Source organism: Populus euphratica, unplaced genomic scaffold, assembly GCF_000495115.2.
Source record: "Populus euphratica unplaced genomic scaffold, PopEup_1.0 scaffold203.1, whole genome shotgun sequence".
Lineage (NCBI taxonomy): Eukaryota > Viridiplantae > Streptophyta > Magnoliopsida > Malpighiales > Salicaceae > Populus > Populus euphratica.
Genome location: NW_011499983.1, coordinates 102,807 through 126,526, shown reverse-complemented (window position 1 = coordinate 126,526; position 23,720 = coordinate 102,807). Strand labels below are relative to the sequence as shown.

Below are 23,720 nucleotides of genomic sequence, written 5' to 3'. Positions count from 1 at the left end.
TTCAAAATAGCAACATGGACTGTCAATTTTTTATAATATCAAATTTTATTCTTATTTTTTTATTGTTATTTTTAGCAATAATTGGAGTTTATTTTCACAAAATTAATGTTCAATAAACCTTGAAATGGTATTCAAAATCATGAACATGCAAAAGATTCGAGGTGGGAGAATGTTAAAAACAACCGATGAAAATGCAATGTAAGAAGATAACACAATCCATTATAGATTGCAATAGGTACACATAATCATTTTTTAGCCCTTCAACTTTTTTTTACTCACTAATATTTAAGGTGAGACAAGGGTTGAAAAGTGGGTTTTTTTAAATGTCAAAGAGGTCAGAACTCGAGTTTTTGATGGTTGTTGACCATATTATAAAGCGATATATTATTTACCACCTAGCATGGCTCGTTGTCTCATTTGTTTTTCTTTTTTCTTGAAAAAATGAACAATGTGCTTGTAGGCTTACACATTTAACCTCTTTTTTTCTTTTTTTCCTTTTTAATAATTTTGATGTAATTTCTTAAAAATCCAATAATTTAAAATATATTAGGTATATTCTGTTATTCTACCTAATTAAAAATATAATTTATATATTATTTTATTATATTCCATTTCTAAGGTAAAATTATAGAAATATTTTCAAAATATCAGCAATTGCCCTTTTACATTATAATCATTTTTTAATTCAGTTAATTTACTATGATTGTGTTTTTTCATTATAAGATTAAATAAAGTGAACTTATAAAAAAAATTAGGTCATGAATTTTTCTTGTGTTTTATAATAATAATGGTATTGTCTAAATATTTTTTTGTATTAAAAAGAACTGATATCACCAAGAATTATAACTGAGCACAGGCGCTGGCTCTTATCAAGTTTATTATTATTTTAGACTTGGAGTCTTCCGTCATGAAGCAGTAACAGTTGAGATTTGGTTTAGCTTCATGAGACAAGATTAGAGAAGACCATGCATTTCATCACCTAGAAATCATTTCATCAGGTTTATTACGTTATCATTAATTCAAATAAAAGCAAATGGGGATATGGGGAAGAGATTTTGAAGCTGTGTCGATACACATCCAGTCTAATTAGATTTTCTCAGCCATTTTTATACCAGTACTACCAGTCATGCAGAGATTTTCTGATATGCATCCTTTCCTGCCTCAATCTAATATTTTCTTAATGCTTTGAACAGCAAAATTGAACAACATGTCTGATTTGGTTAGTTGTATTCATTCCTATTAAGTTGTATATGAACTTACTGGTAATTGGTTGGGCAATGAGAAAGTTTTGTAAAACGCAAGTCCTTTCCCAGCAATCACTGACAAGGTAGCAAGTTATTGTGGATTTGGATGTAGATTGCTCAATGCTTGGTATGATTGTAGAGGGTCTTGGTCAGAGATGATGATGCTAGCTACTCTTCTGGCATATGTCCTGAAACCAGAGACTTAACAGGCTAATGTTGCAGCGAATCCTGGTTACGATATCATAAATAGCCCCCAATGTCCCAGTTCATTGTAAATGCAGTCTCTGCAACAGATCATTGGACTTGACTATCAGTCATTCATGATGGCAGCCAGCATGAAAAGATTGGATGCAAATACCAGTAAGTTCGAATACTACATGAATCGGATTTTAATGCTGCGAATTTTGTTTAATTTTACAAACAGGAGGATCGGAAATATTTATTGAAACTAGAAGCTGGTTCTTTTGCTGGTGCAGCTGTAATAAAGCATGGAAACATCCTTTATCGGCCTGAGATAACAAGACCAAACATCTTACAGGCTCTGGTTATGATCAAGAAAAGTCGTCAAGACTGACAAACCACTTTTTCTTGTGTATCTAAGAGATGTTCTTTGACCCATTTGCCATGATAGTAATCTATGTTCATAAACATAATGTTGCAACTGCAGCATTCATAGGGAAGCAACAACGTTCCTCAAGAACGAATCTGAAAACAGTAACTGCCCAAGAGATATCATGAGTTTTCCTGAGATTTGTCTTTGCACCTTCCCTTTTCTTCTCCCTGCTGTCTTTCAGCTGGAAATTGCCTGGAGGCCTTGACCCCCCCAATACTGTGTATTAGGATATTCATTTTCCAGTACTATATAGAAATATTGCAGTTTCATGAGCTTGATTAGCGAGCTAACAACTTTAAGTCAGGCAGTTAAGCGTTCTTGAGGATCATATGAGTTCTTGAATTTGCACAGAAGTATTTCTTGTTCTTGGCTGTCGGTTATATAAGCAGTCATTTTGACTTAATGGCAATAAAAAGGATTCATGGAAGGAAGGTGTGCTAAATGTGATTGAAACTTGACTACATGTGCCATGTTCTTCTAACTGGGAAGCATACACCAGCTACATTGCTGTCAAGATAATGCTGTGGTGCCAGTAATAAATTTCGCAACTTATCTGTAATTATCCATGGACTGCTTGGGTGTGTTTAGTATTGCTGTTCTTGTTGTTGTGATCGTGGTTTGAAAAAAGTTATTTTATAAAAAGTATTTTTAGTTGAGATTGAGTTGAAAAAATATATGTTTGGTTAAAACTATGGTTGAAATTGAGGTTGAACAAAAAATAGTTTAAAGTATTTGGTTAAAAAAATGCTTTTCAAATTGAGGTGTGTGTGTGTATTAATGATTTTTAATTAAATATTGTAGATTTAATTAATGTTATTACATCATGAAATAAATAATATTGATATCAAATATTTTTATTATTCCATTAAATTATATGCAATGTCATCACATACGAAATCTATTTAATAAAGACTATATTTCTCATGGTTTCTTAAGCGCGCAACAACAAAAACTGAATTTTTTGTTATGTCATCAAGCGATCTCCTTCTAATTTTTTGAATAAAATATAATTAAAATAAAAATAAAAACTTAATTTTTTTAACTGAGTCGAACCCGGCAAGAATATAATTGGAATTGCAATCAAATTACACAAATACTGCGTCATCATGTGATATCCTTCTAATTTATATAGTGTTATTAAATAATATTAAATAATAGTTTTTGGAGTAAAACTCAATTTTAAAAAAAAATTACAATTTTATTACGTCCAAAATTCATTCGACAAGAATTACAGTTTTCATAATTTTTTGAGCGTGCAATAAAATTAGATAAAATATTATCAGGAATAAAATTAAGAATACAATATGAGTAAATTTAATTCATCTTAAATTAATTTTTTTAAAAACACAAAAAAAATATTATTATTAGCGTTCATGTGAATAGTAGTTTTTCAAAAAAAATAAACTTTTTACATGAATAGTGCAAGTAAATTAATTAACTCGCACTGATTATTTAAAAAAAAAACTGTTCATTCTAATGAACAGTGGAAGTGCATAAATTCACTCGCACTGTTGACTAAAATAAATAGTGCGGCAGTGGAGCATGGCTCCACTGTTATGTTCCTCCCTCATAATTAAAAAGCAGCAAAATGCTGCTTCTCAAAACCAATTGAAAACCTGTTGCGCAATCTTTAATTTTAGTAGGTTTTACCAATATTTTTTATTTTTTTTCTACATTACCAAATGATATTATGTGTGGCTGTGGGTGAATCTCACCCGCAGCCACCTTACCAAACAACCACTTTAAATCAGTGGCACATTGAAGCAATGAGAAAGTTGACTGCAAATTTAATAATATGAGGTTTTTTTGAAATAATTTTTTTAACTGAAAAATATATAATACCTTATCAAATTTATAAATTATTTTAACTGTATAGAAAAATAAAATAAAAAGAACTAAATTATAAAATTTAATTATTAATCATTTCAATATTAAAAGATAAAATAAAAACAAATATAAAAAAAAATCAAATAAAAAAATGCAGTACAATACAAAAAAATTCAAATAAAAAAATGCAGTACAATACAAATTGTAATGAATATATGTCAATGGTAGTTTTCAAAAATTCAAATAAAAAAAAAAGCAATTCATGAATTGCTATTATAATTCATAATGTAAATAAACAATAATTTCTTTGTATTTTTTTGCTTCTTCCCTGTTAATTAACATCAGTAATAGCGGTGTAGCAGTTAAAAATAAAAAAAAATAATGTCATGAAAAAATATTATTTTAATATATTTTTAAAAAATATTTTAAAAAATAATTATTATTACAATAGCATACTCCAATACTTTTCAAACCTGGCTAAAGTGTACATTACTTTTCAAACCTGGCTAAAAGTGGAGGTAGCTTGCCTCAACTAGTATATTATATGCAAGAAGTGAAAATAAAATAATTTTTTAACCTTTTTTTTATATAAGCAAAACAATCTTTTCGAAAAAAAAAATCCAAACTTAGAATTCACCCACCAACCTGCAATGGCAATAATTCTGTTCATTTAATGGATGTTTGGAAACACAATTATACAATTATATTCATATTTTAAAAAAAATTAAATTTTTTTGTTAAAAATTAATTTTTTATATATTTTAAATTATTTTGATACATTAATTTTTAAAATAATTTTAAAAAATAAAAAAATTTATTTTAATAAAACAACTGAAAACACACTTCCAAATAATCATGCCTTGAAATACAGGGATCATTGAGGCATTTTCATGACATCAAATTGTATGTTTGATCGTTTGCTCAAATACTCATCATATTTCCTGGCCCTTGCTGCTTTAGCCTGCTCATAGAATTCTTCTTTTTGGTGATATCATAGAAATTATTGTGTTTGCTGGCAGCAGCTCTAACCAGCTCATAGAATGCAATTTTACACTTGAAGATGCTAATCTATATCAATTTGTCTAGAGTTGAATTTACAAGGAAAAAAGAAGAAGAAAGAAATGAAAGATTCTCCACCAGGTTGCTATTGAATTTTTCTTCAACACAATGCCGAGAGACGTCTATTTAAGCAATCAGAGTAAATGAATGCTTAGTCCTTAAAGCTAAATGGTACAAAAAATCTACGGCTAATGTAAAGCTCAAAGGCTGCTACTATTGTGACTCCGGATGTCACCACCAACTTAGAGGTTGTCCTTCAGCCATTTCAGAGCACCGTTTGTAAGAGACCTGTAAATGTCACTGCTTATATGGATTAATGCTTATATATGTGTGTGTGGGCATGCATGCGGGCCAATTTGTATCCGGCGCAGGCAAGCAAATAAATGAAGAAAAGAAAACTGTTGAAATAAATACCATAGGAAATCAACATGACAGAAATCAAAATGCAGTGCAGTTAATGGTTTCCTTTTGAAAATATAAAGCCTTGCGATATGAATTCATTCAAATATTTATATAGATAAGGCAGAACTTCTTAAGCATGGATGCTCACATAATCTAGTGAAGAGTTTTAATTAGCATAGGTCATTTTGGTCTCCTGATGCTTTAAGAATTGAAAGAATAGGTCACAAAGGGCAGGTGACAACTGCCCAGATTTTAAGAAAGAATGGCTCCTAAAAAGATACAGAGCAGCATGCAGCGATGGGCGAGTAAACCAACAGACAAATGCAGTTACAGTGATAAAATTCAACAGGTTAAAGGATATGAAAAACAATATTACCCTGCAAAATCTTTCAACTTCTGCCATGGGTCATTTTGATCTCTTGATTCTTCAGTTGTCTCAGAAACAGTTTCCACCTTGCGTTCCTGATCTCTGGCTGCAGAAACAAAACAAATGGCATACTCATCTTGCATTACACCAGACAATACACATTAATAAAATTAAAATAAAATATAGGAATATTTGTCTATTCCATTCACAAACAAAATAATAAAACTCGTCATGTTCATGTATATTTCAGATAGTCAAATCCTACCCAAGGAATATGTTATTTTTGTCATTATTTCAGGAGAGAGAGAAAAACATATATTAGACAAATTACAAATATCAAACACTTGGCACTTCGTGAATTGGATAGCATGATATCATCTACAAATAGCAAACAATTGCTTACTGGCAGGCTGAGTTTTGAGCCGAGTTCGTGATCGAGTGACATTTTTATTACTCAGTGAAGCAAGTTCTTCAAGCAATTCACGTTCTTTGGCACTGATAAACATAAGCAACACTTTGGAGTTAAGCTCAAGTAAAGATGTTAATTATGTGTTTGACAGTATGTAAAGATGCAAATTCTTAACACCAAAATATGATCACAAGAAGCATCAAAATAAATGAGAAGAGGAGTTTATAACAACAGAGCTGCAATTAAGCACTATGTTAAGCAATAATTATCAGTCAAGCTTAGTAATATAAACAAAAGATAAAAGATAAAATAAATACAATGAAAATTACCCATTAATATGTTATTAATTACAATGAAACAGAAATTATCAGTTTTATACTGAACATATGGAGCCCATCTTATCATTGTCAAACAAGATAAGAACCTAAATCACCATTTCAGCCCAAAGCTCACAATGTAAATTAAAAAGAATATTGCATATATCAAACTTAAACTACACCAAATCAGCCATTATCAGTTTCCCATCAACCATCATATAGCCTGTCTTATCAAGAAATAGATCATTGTGAGCTTCAAACAAGCAGAAACCTAAAACACCATTTTAATGGTTAAAAAAATGAAACTGAAAAGGGCTAATAAAGATCAAACAGCAAAACAAAAGCCAAACTGAAAACTACAAAAAATATGGCATCAGAGAATAAGAATTAAAACATAACAATAAAAGTTATTATTGTGATATTGACCAGATGATAAAAAGAAAATAAGTCCATACCTTATACGCTTTGGTATTGTAACTTTAATAGTAAATAAGTGATCACCGCGGATGGATGGTTTATTCAGTTTAGGTGCACCTTTCTTAGCTAGGACTAACACATCCCCTGGCTGTGTACCAGGTGGAATCTGAAGCTCACTCATTCCTTCAACTGTTTTCACCTGTTTTAAATGCAGAAATCACAATTCAGTGTGCACAGAGATTTTGTATTATTCAGCCTTCTTAACATTGTATGCTGACAAGCTAAATATGCAGAGAGTTAAAGGACCAAATTAAAAAATTGTCATTGCAAAGGAAAGAATCAAAAGATGACATGTTAAAATCAGGGTCTTCTAGCATAACGGTCTTCACTCTACCCTAGAATTGTTCTAGGCACGGATCCATGTGTTTATTACACCAATCCACGTGGACGATTATTTCTCTCTAGAGATTTTCAGGAAACAAAAAAATGGATGAAGTTGGAAAGGTCTTGTAGCAACTGAATCTCATTTGCATACATTTATGCACAAATAGGGATTCTGGCTCCATTGGACCATCCTCAAATAGTTTCAACTTTTTATCAAAAAAGAACAATAGAAGTTTCTCTTCTTATGCATGTAAAACTTTTCCAAGAAGAAAGTTGACTTGAGCTCAAACATTATCTGGAGGAGACCATCAACTAATCGGGCTCAACATTTACAGACCACTTCAATAATCAATCAGCATAAGTTTTACTGTGAAACCATAAAGAAAAAAAGAATAAAAAATAGAAGCCCCATCTGCTGGTCTCTGTAATTTTACAACTCCTCTGGATTCTGGTAGTTGAGGTGATTTTGACCAATAAAAGAGTATTTTTAAAATGGTCCAGAATGTGACAGTGAAAAGGGTCACGCTCTGCAATTCAGTATCATAGTTCCACTCCTACGCAAAAGCAAGATTTTCTAATGTGTTATCTTTTGCAGTGGTGCACAAAATGAATATTTTATCTGCTTAATGTTTCATCAACTTAAATACTATCACTAGTTTAGATGAACAAAAGTAAAAAATTAAGGCATGCATAGATCTAACTGAGATGATAAAAATATGACCTTAGCAACAGTCCCCAGTATTGCATCAGCATAACTGATAGATATTGTTGAGGTGAGATTAATGCCATCTCTTTGGATTCCTGTTATCTCTTCAACATCAAGATACACATAAAGATCCCCTAGAGGACCACTGCAAAAATCAAAATCAATTACTGATTTAGAATCAAGTTCAGTGTGAAACCTTCAGAAGATATACATGTAAACATTAGGTGATCAGTTGTGACGCTTAAGGAAAAACAAAATGCAGTGATAAACATAAAGGAAAGAAAAAAGGTGAGCTGATGAATGCAAGGAGAATACATTTTGCAAATTTATTCATAATTTTATATTTAGGAATTTTCTACCATTATTCAGGAAAAAAGTTTATTTCATCCAGTAATTATTGACTAGGAGCGTTAGTCTATTTCCTAATTTAATTAAGACTCTTTAACGTCCTTATGTGCTTGTATATTGCATAAATACACATGTTCTATGTATTTTGGAGATGATTTGGTGAATGAATCTTCAGATTCAAGGTTTTCAATCTTTTTGCCATAAGCTCTACATCATCAAGAGGAAATGGCATAAGAAAACATAGATGATGAGTTGGAACTCTTGATCAGTATCACATGAATCTTCTGTTCCAGTGACAAGTAGAACAATTAAATCAAAAGAACCTTTAAGCCTACATCACATTCACAAGACCACTTTATAACAGCACCTATTAGTGAACTCACTGCAATGCAGACAATGAGAACAACTGCAACTCATGAAATTAGCAGGATGCCAACAAATCAATCTAAAAACACACCAGAATAGCATTTACTAATATTTAAGCACATATTTCAGAAAAGAAAAGCAAAAAAAATTGATTTCAAATTTAGCACATAGATCTGAATGATGTATCATTTTCAAGTTGATTCATATCAATTAGAATATCAGTTACCACATCAACAAGCAGTTCGCTGTTTCATTTTAAGTCTGACATATAATGCATTAGGACACAGTATAATGTGCTATTTCGCTTGCGAGTTTAATTCTTGATTCCTCTTAGCAATTAGTTATCACCCATTTGTTCACTGTAGCCATTTATAATCAAGTCATGTACATATTTGAGAAGCATTAATCAAAAGCAAACATATCTTGCAGAGACAAAATAAAAACAAATTCCTCGCAATGATTTGCTAAAGAACAAGATGAAGATTGAAGATAGAAAGAGACAGGTTTAATTGACATACCCTCTTGGTCCAGCATCACCCTCTCCGGCTACTCTTAGGATACTGCCTGCACCAACTCCTGGAGGGACCTTGACTTTGATATTTTTCTTAACACGAATACGCCCCTCACCAGAGCATTTTCGACAGTATTCAGAAATGACTTCGCCATCCCCACCACAATTGGGACAGACAGAAACCTAATACACAATAAGATGGACATTGTAAGTCACTGAGAAGGGAAAAGAAAGATGGATCTTACAAAGAATAACGCATGATAAACCATTCATAAAAATTGTTATAAGCAAAATACAAGAATAATAAAGAAGAAAAATCACAAAATTTATTAACTTATCAATTTTCTATTATCTAATCTGCAATTCAATTTTTTCTTAGATTCTTCTTATGTAATGCATGAAGTCACAACACATTCCATATTATGTTCATGTGATATTTTCTACTATAGTTTTACTACAGAAAAGTTCTTGAACCAAATAACATCACTCCAGCAAGGTGCCCCTCTAATGTTTAGCATATTTTCAAGCCATATAACCTGCTCAATGCTGCTGTTGCTACCTTTATCACATGAGAATTCATTCATGCACCATCCCATCCACCCATTTATTAAATGTCCTCTTTTTTCCTGATTTCTAAAAAAAGAAACTAGCAAGAACTTATTCTGCTTTCCTCGGAGCCTATTAATATAGCTTGCCGGGAATAGAGCATATTTCCATGAACTCTGTTTATTTCCTAGATCTAAAGATCATAGTTCGTATGGATTCACAATCATATTGTTTGAGGAAAAAAGATATTTTGAGAAATTGTGGATTTAGGCAGCTATTTTGTTGAAAAGCAGCCCACCCCACCTTCCATTCATTTTGATAGCAGACAATTATTTGCAGTTTTTAGAACTACCCAGAGCATCATAGTGATGCTCAAACCTTGTGGAAGTAAGCTATGGAAATGTTGAGAAAGCTCCAATTCAAGAAAAGATTTGATTAGACTTTTGGAATTTCGTTTTTATATACAAATTTTCACATCATGTGAGAATAGCAGTGATGAACAGTCCAGAAAGCTCAAAAGAAGTATGCCCTATTACCTGTGAGAACAAGCCAAAGGGAGTTTGCTCAGTTCTCATAACTTGACCCCTGCCACCACAGGTTGAGCATATCCTCATCTTGGAACCCATTTTTGCTCCCGTACCAGCACAAACTTCACATGTCTCCAAATGAGAAAGCTCAAACTCCTTTTCTGCTCCGAATATGGCCTCAGAGAATTCTAAACTAATGTCATAGCTGAAACAATAAATTTAGCTGTTAGCAATCAACAGCAATTCCAGTATAAACTTGAGGACTATCAAATACCAGTAAATATTAATTTACAAACAGTAGCCTTAACAAGGTGCTATTACAAGAATCACATGTCATTTCAAATCAATGTGTGAACCTACATCATTAAAGCCACTTATGCAGATCTGCTTTGTTTGTTTCCACAACTCAAGAAATAATCAGACAACAACAAGGTTTTCATGGAACACGACATTATACAATCAAAATTCCAGTAAGGAAAATGCCAGAAATTCTAAAAGGCACGCTGTGTTGGTTTGGTTCAGTTATCATTTGACTAGAGTTTAGAAATCTGTTACTTTGATGTCAGCTCCCAGAAAGCTGGCCAAAATATACTGAATTCTAGTTAGAAGTTGTAGGGGATTGGAAGATTTAAAGGAGAGAGAGAGAGTTGTTGTAATAACGCTTGAGAAGTGTCTTTGGAAAAACCTGCACTGAGCTGAAATAGGATTAACAAACAAGTAGACCCCACAATTGACCAAAAAAGCAGAGTCATTCAGTGTGATTTATGGGTGCTTTCAATATGTCAGTCCCTCACTTGGTCTATTTCTAGCTGAAGTGGAATTAACACACATATGATACCACAACAATCTCCATTCACATGCAAGTCCCATCCACATGAAGCAAGATTCTCTTTCAAATGAAAACTTTTGATGGTCCAAGTGTCACAGCAGATCCAAGAGCTTGCAAGCATAGGAGTCGACTCTCAACCATGAGATAGCTGACCACTAATTACTCCATCTTGCTCAATATGAGTCACGCATGCTTTCGAATCACTTGAACATAGGAAAGAAAAACAACCACAGGAGTTGCTGCATTATTGCATCAACCACTCACCCAACCATGACTCTTCAGCTATAACATCATTCATTGTCCACAGGGGGGTAACCTTTGGGTAAAACTAGCACAAAGCCCAGATGACTCTAGTTTAAAGGTTGGAAATCACAGGCTGAAATCCTTGTGTATTTGGCTCTTACTTCCCCACTTTATGCTGATGTTAATTAACTTGCCTAATGGGGAATTAACTCACATAACCAGACAACCACAATTTAAGAAATGGATATCACTTTCATATTAGCTCAACTATAAAACAGTTACAGACAATGAGAGTAACAAACAAACAAACAAAACAAAACAAAAGGATAGAGAGAAGAAGGATGGGGAATTAAAAGGCAAGCTAAATCAATTTATATGGCATCCAGCTGATATTATCAAGCAAATTTATCTTCAAGTCACCTTCTATAGGTCAACTTTATTCGAAGAAAAACCTTAATCCCAAAATGAGAGGTAACTTGAGCATTAATATACTCCGATGCTTGTTCTTTAATCACCAAGTTCTGTTTTGCGATAAAACCAGTTAGTCTTAAATACGGGGAAAAAATCGAGCCAATTAGCTGGTAGAGCTTTTATACATGTGCACAGTGTGAGTCTCTAACCGTGATTTTCTTAGTTTATTTTTCCCTGATATCTTTTTTCTTTCTATCACTTGGAGGTACATTTCGTGTTAGAGATATCAATGAAACAGGGCTACAATTAACAAGCGCAGGTTTAGACATGTTAAAAGATAAGTCTTTTATTGTAACCAAACTGGACCACACTAGTGGTATCCTACTATACATCCAGGCTACATCAAATGAAACAAATGCCAGGACCATCAGCCAGCATAGTGAAAAAAGAAAAGAAAAGGAAAAGAAAAGATGTACACAAATATTAACTTACCGAATGTCTTCGCCCTTAGTAACAGTACTACGACGGCGTGTATTGAACCCAGTTTGTTCCATGCCAGGAAAACCACCCATGCTCGGCCCAAAGAATGTCTCAAATAGGTCAAAAGGATTAGTCTGTAGAAGGAAAAGTAATTTTGTAAGATACATTGAACTTTATAGCTGTGTAGAAGATGGGTGTAACCTAGTTTAATAACATATACATGTGTAAGGTGGGATCCATTGTCGTTTGCTACTTTAAATGTTGGCATACATATAGGCAAAAGTTTCCTAGTTTAAATGTTTGCATGTATATGGACAAAAATTGGAATGCCATGCGTAAGGTCATTGAAGCAAAACTAGCTGGCATAGTGGAGAACATCAGCGCTAGGAAGCCCTTCTAATAATTGATCCCACAATAGAAGAGTAATAATGGGTGCTGCATGAGATTCCAAAAGGCGCTGGACAGGAAACCTAGTTGATTCCTGATATATACCAACTTTTCACCAGATTATTATCAGGAAAAAAAATGGAAAAAAAAAAGAAGAAATGGAGAAAGAACTAAAGAACAAAAATTGATGCAATACCGTATAAGCACTTGAGGGTCCCCCTACTGTACTTTTAACTCCAGCTTCACCGTATTGATCATACAGAGCCCTCTTTTTATCATCTGATAGCACCTGACAATATTATACTTCAGAATTCAAACGACAGCATGATAAATGCAAAAGCTTCAAAAGAAAAATGCACTTCAAGCAAGCAACAACAGAAGAAGAAAAATTGGACCAACAGAAGTAAAATGAAAATGATTGATATAGGCCAAAGGGTTTTTATATGATTAGTGAGATTATGGAAAAGGGTGTTGTGATAGGTAAGAATGATGATGAGCAAAGACTATAACGCAACAAATGACACTAACTCTGGATAGACTTTCAACATTTAATATCAGAAGGTAAAAACCAGATGTTATATGTTTAGAAAAAAATCAATATATCAAATAATTAGCATCCATCTACCAAGGAAAAGATTGATTAAGGCTTACTAGTTTATTGGGCCATGCTATGCTACGTGTTAGATATAGGGAAAAAAAAAACTTTTGAAACATAAAAAAAATATCCAAGCCAAGGGAACTATTTGGCATTCCTAGCAGGTCAACCTTGAAACCTACCACTCATGTCAGGTCAACCTTGAAACCTACCAACTCATGTCAGGTCAACCTTGAAACCTACCAACTCATGTCCTTGTCAAACACAAGTTTAAAATTAAACCGTGTTGCTCTAACATAACCAGGTCGACTTGGCAGGTTCAAAGGCAATCAAGCAACCCGCTTCCTTGTCTAGCACAGGTTTAAAATTAAATTGTGTTAGAATTGCCATGATGTAACTCAGTCAACTTGGCAGGTCCAAAAACAACTATGATGACAGATAAAAAATATGGTTTGACTTATAAAAAAACTAAAGAATACAATTCTTTTAATATTGAGATAGAGACATATTAAATCGACTTGAGCTTCATGGCTTAACAGTCAAACTCATGACATGGGTCATAAACTCCACAAGGTTTCATTACTTTTTTTATAAAAAAAAGGAGGGGGGGTGGGTAAGGATAAAAAAGGGGGAGGGGGCTCCTTAACTGGGAGGTGAGTCATCCCCCACTCCTTTTAGTGTTTAGTAGAATGATCAACCCGGCTTGGTATTAGATCCATGAATGATAAATAAGTGAGAAATGTAGAAATACAGTAAAACATCCAGTACCCCACCCAAACAAGTCAAGAAATGTAGCAAGATGCATGACATGGTTTATTAAGAGCATTATCGATAATGAAAACCTGCCCAGACATAAAACTCGTCAGTTTGGATACTACAACACAACAATTTAGTCAATATGCTGTCTTGAAAATTCAAGGGCAAATTTTGGATTTGATTTCTTATACATACCTCATACGCAGAACTAATCTCCTTAAACTTTTCAGTTGCTCCTGGTTCCTTGTTGACATCAGGGTGGTACTGAAATTATTGTAAAAGTTAAAGCAATCCTTGACAAAATAGATGTTTGAGGCTGTCTTCAAATTTCTACCAGGATGCAAGCCCAGCCCCACCCACCAAAGAAAAAGAAGAGAGAATAGAGAAGACAATCGAACTATCAATAATCCTTGCATAGCAGTGCAATCATCAACACAGTTGCTTCTCATTGATGATTATAGCACATCTAGTGAAGTTAAAGCACATTGTAAATAAGATAACAAATGGAAGCAAGATGTGCATTCTAATTTGCAATGGTAGGATTATCTCTATCATTTGCCTTATAGCTGACAATTGGCCATCTACAGGCACTCGTAAGTGGCTGGTATATGCTCGGAACATAAGAGAGGATGCCCTTGGATATCATTTTCTTGAGATATTTTTACATGAGGACTCATAGATGACAAGCATGTCCGCATTGGGACATTCAGGATGCCAATCGACAACTTTAACCACAACAAGATCCTTGAGGGTAAATCCGCCTCCTTGGACTGAAGATTGCATGTGGATGTCTGACAGATCCATCTATATTGCTCTTCTTCTGACCAAGAAACTTTTAAGAAATGATTTTAAGAGCCTACGATCACTTAAATTTTAAGACTGTGAAGTTATGGACAACATTCTCAGTCTTTCCAAATCCTGCTAAATCTCATAAGAGACAACATAATATCCTGATATAGCATTTCTGAAAACCATAAAATAAAATGGACCAGGGAAATATAACCACGGTGCTTCTTCATTAGGACGATCACAGATCCCTATAAAGCGGATTTCATAAAGGCCTGAGTATCATGAATTTATAAAAATGCATGCTTTGAATTGTACCAAAAAGCATAGCTTTAACACACTACCATGTGCATAGGACGAGGCTGCAGTTCAAAGAAAAAAGCATGAAGGATTACCGTACTATTCAAAGATGAATTATCCAAAACTCAATAACCAACAACAATTCAGAGCTTCTACTCACATTAATCCTCAGCCCACAAATCCAAAAGAACAATCAAGTAACAATCAAGAACCCATTTTTTATTCATGTTGGCATCTGAAGAACCTTGAAAGGAACCAGAATCTTCCGATTCCATAATCTCTTCAAATCAGTAAAAGTTAACAACTTTGTAAATTCAATCCCCATCAAGAACTTGTTGCTGCTATTCGTTCACATTTCCCAGAAAGCCAAGAATAAAATGAAATCATATTTTTCAAGAAGGCCCAAGATTGTGAGGTGGTTACCTGACGAGCTAACCTTCGATAAGCAGCTTTGATTTCTTTACTGGTAGCAGATTTGGGGACCCCAAGAGTAGCATAGTAATCCCCAGAAGCGTAGACGAAAGGCCCAGGACCACTGGTATAGGCCTTTGTCTTGGTCTTGCTGAACCTCACAGTTAATATGGGTGGAGAAGCAAACTTCTTACCTGTAAAGAAAGAAGAAGAAGAAGAAGATGGCAGTGATGGTGAAGAGAAGGTTAGCGAGGGGCGGAGGGAAAGGGTTGCTGTTGTCGCAGTGGCAGTGATGGCCATTGAAGAGACGTAGCAAGAAGATGGGTTTAGGACAGGTTTCTGGGCTTGCTCCCCATGGCCATCATTTCGTTGTGATTTTGTATGGTGAAGGATGGATGAGTGGAGGGGGAGGTGGTGGGAATGAGAAAAAAAAAATGGAAAAATTATGTAAAAATAGAAAATTAAAAAAATAATAATAATTAAAAAAACCAATAGAAAAGAATCATAATTAAATTTATGTTTAATTAATTTTTATTTTATAAATTTAAAATAAAAAACTCAACCCAAATCGAAAAAAATAACTAAATTAAAAAAAAATCAAAAATAAATCAAGTTAAACTAGAAAAATAAAGCAAAATTGATTTTATTTTAAAATAATTGAGTTAAACTAAAATTTATGAATTTAAATTAAATTCAATTCAGTTTTAATTTAAAAATTAAATTCAAGTCAGTTTTAATTTGAAAAAAAAATTAATTTAAATATTTTTTTAATAAAAATCATACCAAATTAAGAATAATTGCATGTTGAGTTTGAGGGTCCGTTTGTGTTGCTTTCCCGTGCTAGCTAGCTAAGAGGCACTTGCCACAATATCATCACACCGTTTGCCATCACATTGAGACACACTTGTTCAAGTTATGTCCATTAATGGAAATGCAGCGTGTTTGGTGCTGGGAAGCCACGCTGGACTTTTGTTGTCTTCCTCGGCTTATTGAGAAAAATAGGTTTAAAAATAATATAGATTATTTTTTAATTTAATTTTCATAATTTAAACTAATTAATAGAATAAAATAATATAAGTTGTTGTAAATTTTAAATTTATAAAGATTTTACTTTAAAAGATGTTAAAGAATAAAATTTTTAAATAAGATGGAGAGCTAATATTATTATTAAGGGTGTTTTTGGAATACTATTTTTAATTTTCAATTTAAAGTGGAATTACTTGGTAAATTAGAGGGTCTCTTTTCTAATTTATTTTTGTTTATTTTTAAATAATTAGATTTTAAATAAAATTGAAATTAACATCCTCAAAAAAATTCTAAAATAAGAAATTAATTTAACTCTTGGAATTGAATTTAATTCCAGTAGTTCTTGTTAAAAAAAAATAATTTGTTTTGATGTGTTATTGTTAAAAATAAAAAAAATCTAAAAAAATATTATCTTTATGTATTTTTAATAAAAAAAACTTAGTGCCACCTTATATATTACATAATATATTACAATTGTGTATTTATATGTTTGGTAATGTGATAGATGGTTTTTTTCAAAAGTAATTTTTAATTAAAATATATTATAATTATTTTTTTATAGTTTTTTATTTTGACATCATAAAAGCACTTAAAATAAATATAGATTTAATAATTTTTAAGTAAAAAATAATGTAAAAAAGTGAGTTAAACGTTTTAGTAACGAGGCCTAATAAATTCAATGAACTGAATCAATGGTGTTTTTCTATGTTCAAATTCCTTTTGAGATTGTGAAAAGGAGACTTTATATTATCTAATTTATAAACATCTCTTATCATTAAATAAAAAAACAAAAAAAACAAAAAAACAAAAATAAATTACTGTCAATCAACATGAGAAATTTTATAACACTTAAGAGTAATTATTGAAATTTAAGTTGTTATATAGTATAATTTTTAAAAATTGATTTAATTTTCAAAAAACTTTTTAGCACATGAATATAAAATATATCGAGAAATAACCTTCAACTTAAATTAAAAAAAATTCAAAATTTAATGAAAAGTTAAATTTTTTTACTTTCAAATTTATTTATATCTCCCCTAAAAAAATTGTTTAAGTTGTTTTTTTGTGAAAAAACTTCTAATTAAAATTTTTTTACAGATAAAAAGCACCATGCCATGATTTTTTTAATTAAAATTTGTTTTTTTATATAATGCTAGTTTTATATTTTTTTAAAAAAAATCATTCTTATAATATAAAAGACATGAATAAGGAAGGAGGGTTTTGGCTAAGAAAATAATTTTTTTCTCATTTATTTAAATCATTTGAATTCTTTAGAATTTTAATTTTAATTCCACTACGTTTTTATTCAAAAAATCATGCTACTTATAAAAAATATGTTTTTTCATAAAAAAATGCGATGACAAGAAAATGAGATTTTAACTAAAAAATATGCTTTTTTCTTTAATTTAAATCATTTGAATTCTTAAAAATATTTATTCTGATCACCACAAAATTAAATAAAAACATATTTCAGGAATCGTCTCGCAAGAGCACATGAGCATACAGCTATCATTATTGAATTATAAACTTTGTAAACTACAAGGACTAGAATGTAAAAAAGTTGGCACTGTAGGGTGAATGGATAATAAAATATGGGTAATGAATTTTGAATGGTAAAAATACATGTCGCAAATTACTGAGAACAAAATATAAAAAATGTCAAATGTACGGTGGCTAAATAATAAAATACTAAGCATGTGCTCTATGTCTGTATGTTTTCTACAAAAAAATGATATTTAAAAATAATATCTATATATTGCAAACATGTTTTAAACAAATAAGAGAAATTAATAATTTGAGTTATAGCACCAACTAAAATTAATGAATTGGTTTTATTTTAATTATACGGTATAAAAAAATAATATTAATTGGATTTTTTAAAAAAAATATCATGGTATCTTAGGGAAAAAAAACAATGAAAGCACTAAAATGGATAAAACAAAGGATAAAAAATTAGACTTGGTCAATAAAAAAAATGGTGAAATTATTAACAACTCAAAATGATTTAAAATAAAAAAATGGTGAAGGAAACGAGGGTAAAAACTAAAATAAAAAATAAATTAAAGGGGAGTTAATTTTTTTATTTAAACTTTTAACCTAAAAGAAAAATAGCTCGAGCAAAAAAAATGAAAAAAGAATAAAACACTATAAATCTAGATTGCAGGCTAAGATAAAAAAACTAATAAAATTTTTATAAAAAAAATTGAAAAAAAAAATAAATATAAAAATATAAATAAAAAATGAAAAATTGACAAAAACAATTACAAAAAAAAAAGAACAACTTTTGATTGGGGGTTAAACTAAAGAGAAAAATGATTTATATACTAAAACGCATCATTTCAAGGTTATTTTGATTTTGATTATTATTATTATTATTATTATTACCACTATTGCTATTATAAATATCATTATTAATAATATTATTATCACAATTATTATTATTATTATTATTATTATTGCTGCTATTATTATAACAAAATGATATTATTATTGAATTTATTAATATTTTGTTCACTATTTATTGTGTTGATAGTATCATAATTATAATTATTATTGATATTATTTCTTCTATGATTATCACTACCACTACTATTATTATTATCGTTATTATTGCTTTAACTACTGTTATGATTATCATTGTTGTTGTTGTTGTTGTTGTTGTTGTTGTTGTTGTTGTTGTTGTTGTTGTTGTTGTTGTTGTTGTTGTTGTTGTTGTTGTTGTTGTTGTTGTTGTTGTTGTTGTTGTTGTTGTTGTTGTTGTTGTTGTTGTTGTTGTTGTTGTTGTTGCTGCTCCTGCTTTAACTACTACTACAGTTATTATTATTACCATTGTTGTTGTTATTACTATCATAGCAAAAATCATACACTTGTTTTTTAGTGTAAAATTATTATTATTTATTGTTATTATCATTGTTACTGTCACTATTACTATTAGTAGGATTATTTTCATTTTCATTTTTATCATTGATATTTTTATTAATATGATTACTGTCATAATTGTTAATATTGTCATCGCAATCATTGCCATAACTAGCATTATTACGATCATGATAAATTATATCATTATTGTTATTATCACCATTGATAACATTATTATTATTATTATCATTATTAATAGTATTATTACCAATATTATTATTATTACTGCTACTGTTACTATTACTACTACTATTATTGTTGTTGTTGTTGTTGGAAAAACAAAAATCTTGAATTTGATTTAAATAATAAAATTGAAAACCATGAAAACATTGCAAAAGAATCAAGAAATCATAAAAAGAAAGATCAAATTATTATTTTATCATTAAAAAAACAAAATTCACAAACTTAACTTCAATGATAAAATTGAAAGCATAAAAACTTTGAAAAAAAAATTAAACAAAATAAAAAATAGAAGGGTCGAATAGAAAAATATTTATATATATAAAAATCATAATTGAAGAATTAAATTGAAAAATAATAAAATTGTAACAAAAGGAAAAAAAACAAAAATAAACAATCATAAAAGAAAGAATTGAACCTGAAAAGCAATAAAAATAAAGACCATAATGTATATCTCATTACATGATAGATAAATAAAAATGGTGATAAAAGAAAGAGCCACCAAATATAAATTAATCATTTTTGTATGACTCGTTTTGGCTATAAATGAAAGGGATATGATAGATAACAAAATGAGATAGTGGACAGTGATTTTCTACCATTAGGGAGTGTTGTACATGTCACTCAAAGCGAGTGGTACTACTTATGTGTTAGCATATTAAAAGTATACACCAGTAATTTTTTAATTAAAAAATATCAATGTAATGTTAAATACACCATCACCCTTAACCAACCCCATTAATTATATATATATACAGAAAAGAAGATGTTAATACCTCTATACACACGATGTGTATTTTTTTTGCCTCAATAACAATTATGTAATTGTGCTATCCCATTTAAAAAAAAAATACTAAAACACTCTTGATCCTTGTCGAACAATATTAATTTTTTGTTATTCCCGGGTTAGTTTTAATATACTTAATCAAACCACTATTATAAATTATTATAAAAATATACTAATAGGCATCGACTCCACTATTTTATTTTATTTTTTAATTTTGATTGTTTTTCTCCTTTATTAGATCTCTGTGGCCAAATTAATAACTAATTTCTTATAAATAGTTGCATAAAGTAAATAATAGAAAACAAGGATCAAAATGTGTAACATAGAAAACCCGTGTGACCATTCTAAATTTCATGTGAAAAAGCTCACTTCAGTCCCTTATTATTTTTTGTTTGCCTTTTTAACTCTATTAATTTTTATAATTTTATTTTTTATTCATAACTTCATGATGTTTATTTATTTTTTGATTTGAGAGAATGGAGAGAAAGTTGCTAGAAAATAAACAAGAAGAGAGAAAGTTATTGGCAGAGCCCATTTCTAGTGGCAAAAAACATTAATTTTAGTGTCAATTAGTTCTATTCAATAAAAAAAATTCCTTTGGCATGTTGTTTGTCTCTTATCTTGTTGTAAAAAATAGATTAGTGTTGAGAAATGTTTTTTCTTTATTTGATTTTGTATTTTTTGATTGATTTTAATGTTTTTTCACTTGATAAGTTGATTTATCAAGGAGTTAATGGCGTTTATTAGATTTTTTATATTAAAATAGATTGAAAAATAAATTTATAATTAACAAAACTTTGATTTTTTAGCTACCTTCGAGGTGTATGGAATCTGAAATATAACTACGTATATTTAGTCCTATTTAACTATTTGATCAAACATTTAACTTTGATCTTTTTTTGTATTTTTTATTGGATTTAAATTTAAATAAATTATAAAAAATTGACTTGATATTTTAATTATTATTCAATTTTTTAATGCTTCTCTAATGAATTTCTAGGTTTAAATAAATAAATGTCAATCAACATGAGAAATTTTATAACACTTAAGAGTAATTATTGAAATTTAAGTTGTTATATAGTATAATTTTTAAAAATTGATTTAATTTTTTAAAAAACTTTTTAGCACATGAATATAAAATATATCGAGAAATAACCTTCAACTTAAATTAAAAAAATTTCAAAATTTAATGAAAAGTTAAATTTTTTTACTTTCAAATTTATTTATATCTCCCCTGAAAAAATTGTTTAAGTTGTTTTTTTGTGAAAAAACTTCAAATTAAAATTTTTTTACAGATAAAAAGTACCATGCCATGATTTTTTTAATTAAAATTTGTTTTTTTATATAATGCTAGTTTTATATTTTTTAAAAAAAAATCATTCTTATAGTATAAAAGACATGAATAAGGAAGGAGGGTTTTGGCTAAGAAAATAATTTTTTTCTCATTTATTTAAATCATTTGAATTCTTTAGAATTTTAATTTTAATTACACTACGTTTTATTCAAAAAATCATGCTACTTATAAAAAATATGTTTTTTCATAAAAAAATGCGATGACAAGAAAATGAGATTTTAACTAAAAAATATTATTATTGCTATTATTATAACAAAATGATATTATTATTGAATTTATTAATATTTTTCTAACTATTTATTGTGTTGATAGTGTCATAATCATAATCATAATTATTGTTAATATTATTTATTTTATGATTACCATCGCCACTACTATTATTATTATCTCTATTATTGCTCTAACTACTGTTATGATTATTATTGTTGTTGTTGTTGGCATTATTATTATTATTATTATTATTATTATTATTATTATTACTATTATCATTATCATTAATATTATTACTTTTATTGTTGTTGTTGCTCTTACTTCAACTACTACTACAGTCACTATTATTATTATTATTATTACCATTGTTGTTGTTATTGCTATCATAGCAAAAATCATACACTTGTTTTTTAGTGTAAAATTATTATTATTTATTATTATTATCATTGTTACTATCACTATTGCTATTAGTATGATTATTTTTATTTTCATTTTTATCATTGATATTTTGATTAGTATGATTATTATCATAATTATTAATATTATCATCACAATCATTGCCATAACTAGCATTATTACGATCATGATAAATTATATCATTATTACTATTATCACTATTAATAGCATTGTTGTTGTTATTATTATCATTATTGAAAGTATTATTACTAATATTATTATCATTACTGCTACTATTGTTATTGTTGTTGTTGTTGTTGGAAAAACAAAAATCTTGAATTTGATTTAAATAATAAAATTGAAAACCATGAAAACATTGCAAAAGAATCAAGAAATCATAAAAAGAAAGATCAAATTATTATTTTATCATTAAAAAAACAAAATTCACAAACTTAACTTCAATGATAAAATTGAAAGCATAAAAACTTTGAAAAAAAAATTAAACAAAATAAAAAATAGAAGGGTCGAATAGAAAAATATTTATATATATAAAAATCATAATTGAAGAATTAAATTGAAAAATAATAAAATTGTAACAAAAGGAAAAAAAACAAAAATAAACAATCATAAAAGAAAGAATTGAACATGAAAAACAATAAAAATAAAGACCATAATGTATCTCTCATTACATGAAAGAGAAATAAAAAGGGTGATAAAAGAAAGGGCCACCAAATATAAATTAATCATCTTTGTATGACTCATATTGGCTATAAATAAAAGGGATATGACAAATAACAAAATGAGATAGTGGATAATGATTTTCCACCACCAAGAAGTGTTGTACATGTCACTCAAAGCGAGTGGTGCTACTCGTGTATTAGCATATTAAAAATATACAACAATAATTTTTTAATTAAAAAATATCAATGCAGTGTTAAATACATCACTACCTTTAACCAACCCCATTAATGATATATATATATATAAAAAAGATGTTAATACCCCTACACACACGATATGTTTTTTTCACCTCAATGACAGTTATGTAATTGTGTTGTTCCATTTTAAAAAAAATACTAAAACACTCTTGACCCTTATCAAACAATATTAATTTTTTGTTATTCCAGGGGTAGTTTTAATATATTTAATGAAACAACTATTATAAATTATTATAAAAATATACTAATAGGCATCGACTCCACTATTTTATTTTATTTTTTAATTTTGATTATTGATTGTTTTTCTCCTTTATTAGATCTTTGTGGCCAAATTAATAACTAATTTCTTATAAATTGTTGTATAAAGTAAATAATAGAAAACAAGGACCAAAGTGTGTAACATAAAAAACACGTGTGACCATTTTGAATTTCATGTGAAAAGGCTCACTTCAATTCCTTATTATCTTTTATCTACCTTTTTAGCTCTGTTAGTTTTTATAATTTTATTTTTTGTTTATAACTTCATCATGTTTATTTATTTTTTGATTTGAGAGAATGGAGAGAAAGTTGCTAGAAAATAAACAAGAAGAGAGAAAGTTATTGGCAGAGCCCATTTCTAGTGGCAAAAAACATTAATTTTAGTGTCAATTAGTTCTATTCAATAAAAAA

The 23,720-nt window shown here is 29.5% G+C and overlaps 1 protein-coding gene across 1 annotated transcript; it reads right to left on the bottom strand.

Annotated features, from left to right (window-relative positions):
• Positions 1-4,639: 4,639 nt before the first annotated feature.
• Positions 4,640-15,665, bottom strand: LOC105139915 (Molecular chaperone Hsp40/DnaJ family protein). Its single transcript, XM_011046547.1, has 11 exons — positions 15,254-15,665; positions 13,940-14,008; positions 12,590-12,682; positions 12,019-12,140; positions 10,053-10,248; positions 8,978-9,153; positions 7,761-7,890; positions 6,694-6,854; positions 5,916-6,007; positions 5,522-5,618; positions 4,640-5,031 (listed from the first exon to the last, which is right to left on the bottom strand). Exons 1-11 carry the CDS (start codon positions 15,539-15,541, stop codon positions 4,986-4,988), a joined length of 1,470 nt encoding a protein of 489 aa, XP_011044849.1. The 5' UTR covers positions 15,542-15,665; the 3' UTR covers positions 4,640-4,985.
• Between the last annotated feature and the right edge of the window lie 8,055 nt (positions 15,666-23,720).

Coding starts and splice junctions, on each gene's coding strand:
- LOC105139915 (XM_011046547.1), bottom strand. CDS start 15,541: ATGGCCATCACTGCCACTGCGACAACAGCAACCCTTTCCCTCCGCCCC. Junction 14,009..15,253: donor ATCGAAGGTTAGCTCGTCAG/GTAACCACCTCA, acceptor CAATAATTTCAG/TACCACCCTGATGTCAACAA. Junction 5,032..5,521: donor AAGTTGAAAGATTTTGCAGG/GTAATATTGTTT, acceptor TGACATTTACAG/GTCTCTTACAAACGGTGCTC.